Source organism: Antrostomus carolinensis, unplaced genomic scaffold, assembly GCF_000700745.2.
Source record: "Antrostomus carolinensis isolate BGI_N321 unplaced genomic scaffold, ASM70074v2 scaffold46826, whole genome shotgun sequence".
NCBI classification, from domain to species: domain Eukaryota; kingdom Metazoa; phylum Chordata; class Aves; order Caprimulgiformes; family Caprimulgidae; genus Antrostomus; species Antrostomus carolinensis.
Window position 1 is genome coordinate 349 of NW_010322019.1, and position 1,623 is coordinate 1,971.

At 56.7% G+C, this 1,623-nt stretch overlaps 1 protein-coding gene across 1 annotated transcript in view; it reads right to left on the reverse strand.

Annotated features, from left to right (window-relative positions):
* The window catches only part of LOC104526606 (serine/threonine-protein kinase PLK3-like), a gene marked incomplete at both ends in the record, with an annotated part of 1,650 nt that extends 343 nt beyond the window's left edge, over window positions 1–1,307 (reverse strand). Inside the window, 4 exons of the mRNA XM_010170114.1 lie at window positions 252–339; window positions 432–561; window positions 1,006–1,122; window positions 1,200–1,307. Coding sequence (XP_010168416.1) covers window positions 252–339; window positions 432–561; window positions 1,006–1,122; window positions 1,200–1,307 — 443 coding nt within the window. The remainder of the gene's footprint in view (window positions 1–251; window positions 340–431; window positions 562–1,005; window positions 1,123–1,199) is intronic.
* Between the last annotated feature and the right edge of the window lie 316 nt (window positions 1,308–1,623).

Genomic DNA, 1,623 nt, shown 5'->3' on the forward strand with positions numbered 1-1,623 from the left:
AGCCATAGTTAGCACATTGTTCTCCTCAACTGCTGCAAGCTCACTCCTGAAGGAGCCACAAAGCCCCCAGCCCCCTTGCCTTGCCTGCAGCTGGGGCAGGAATTGTTCCCCCACCCCAGGAAGGGGCCCCAAGGCTTCCCCTCCTCAGCCCAGGAGGGACCACTCACCCCTCCACCCTCCCAGGAAACCACAGGAGGAAGAGGAAGAGTGAAACCTCAGACAGCTCTGGAACAAGGAAACCTCAAACTTACTTTTTCTTCTGGTCAGAGATATCCTGGGAAGCAGCTAGCCCAAAGTCCCCCACTTTCAGCTCCATGTTTTCATTGATGAAGAAGTTGCCTGCAAGTCAAGGGCAATGAGTCATCACAAGTCCCCCTGGGACAGCCCACTCCCCACATGGCACCCTGCCCCAGCCACACCACAGCACTCACCAAGCTTGAGGTCTCTGTGCAGGATGCCCTTGAGGTGAAGGTATTTCAAGCCTGAGATGATCTGTTTGAGGTAATAGCGCACTTCGGGCTCCAGCAGAGTATGGCGAGCCTTCCAGATGTGGGCCAGGGACTACAGAGGGAGAGAAGCTAGCTTGGTGATGGCAGGCAGGGAGAACAGGCAGCCCTGCTGACTAGGCATGGGGCAGGCAGGGTCAAAGCCAGTCCTTCCAGAAGTTGCACATCCACAAATAATCCTCCTTCCATAGCCATGACCTCAGCAGACTCCCCACACAAGATTGAGGTTGCTCAGCACAGCCAGGGGAACCACTGGATTTATGGTAGCCCCACCAGGAGCTACCTGGTGGGGGCCAGGCACCCCAAGGAGGACAAGCAGCCAGCAGTGTCCCCAGTGCCGTGAGAAACCACACAGCTTGTGTCTGAGCTCAGAGGGTGTGACAGAGCATGCAGCAAGGCAGCCCAGGAGGAGTGTGCTAACAAAGCACCTCAGATAAGGCCTGCTCCAACTGGCTCTGGTCAGGAGATTCTTTAGCAGGGAGGCCACACTAGTGCTCACCTTCCTACTGCAGTGCTCCAGGAAGATGTAGATGCTCTCTGTGTCCTCAAAGTAGTGGGAGAACTTGACAATATGCTTGTGGTGCAAGTCCCTGTGCAGCTCAATCTCATTGGTGATCTGAAAGGGAGCAGCAGTCCTGGGTGAGCACAGGATCCCTGCTGCACCCTGCCAGCCCAGCACCCCACAGCACCCACCTTCTCCCGCTGGTGGGGCTTAGCCACCCGGCTGTGAGGAATGACCTTCACGGCATAGGTTTTGTTGCTGGAGAGGTCTGTCATTTCATAGCATCGCGCAAACCCACCCTGCAAGGGAAGAACTGGTTACGGATGGGTGAGAGACAGCTCTTCGCCCCTGCCTACCAGCCTCCTCCTCCATTCCCTTGCAGCACAGCCCGGCAAGCGTCACACGCTCCCTCCTGCTGCCATCGCCCACTAAGATCTGAACTATGATGCTCTCAATCAGGGATTTTCTTCACCCGGTTGCTGTGAAACCTCCAGGGCGTTTTTCCTCCCACCATGGCCGGACTCTGTATCTTTCCACATGACAGATCACCCTGGAAAGTCCTGCGCAAGGCAGGGAGCCCGGGCAGCAGAGGCCACCGAAAGGCAGCCCCATGGA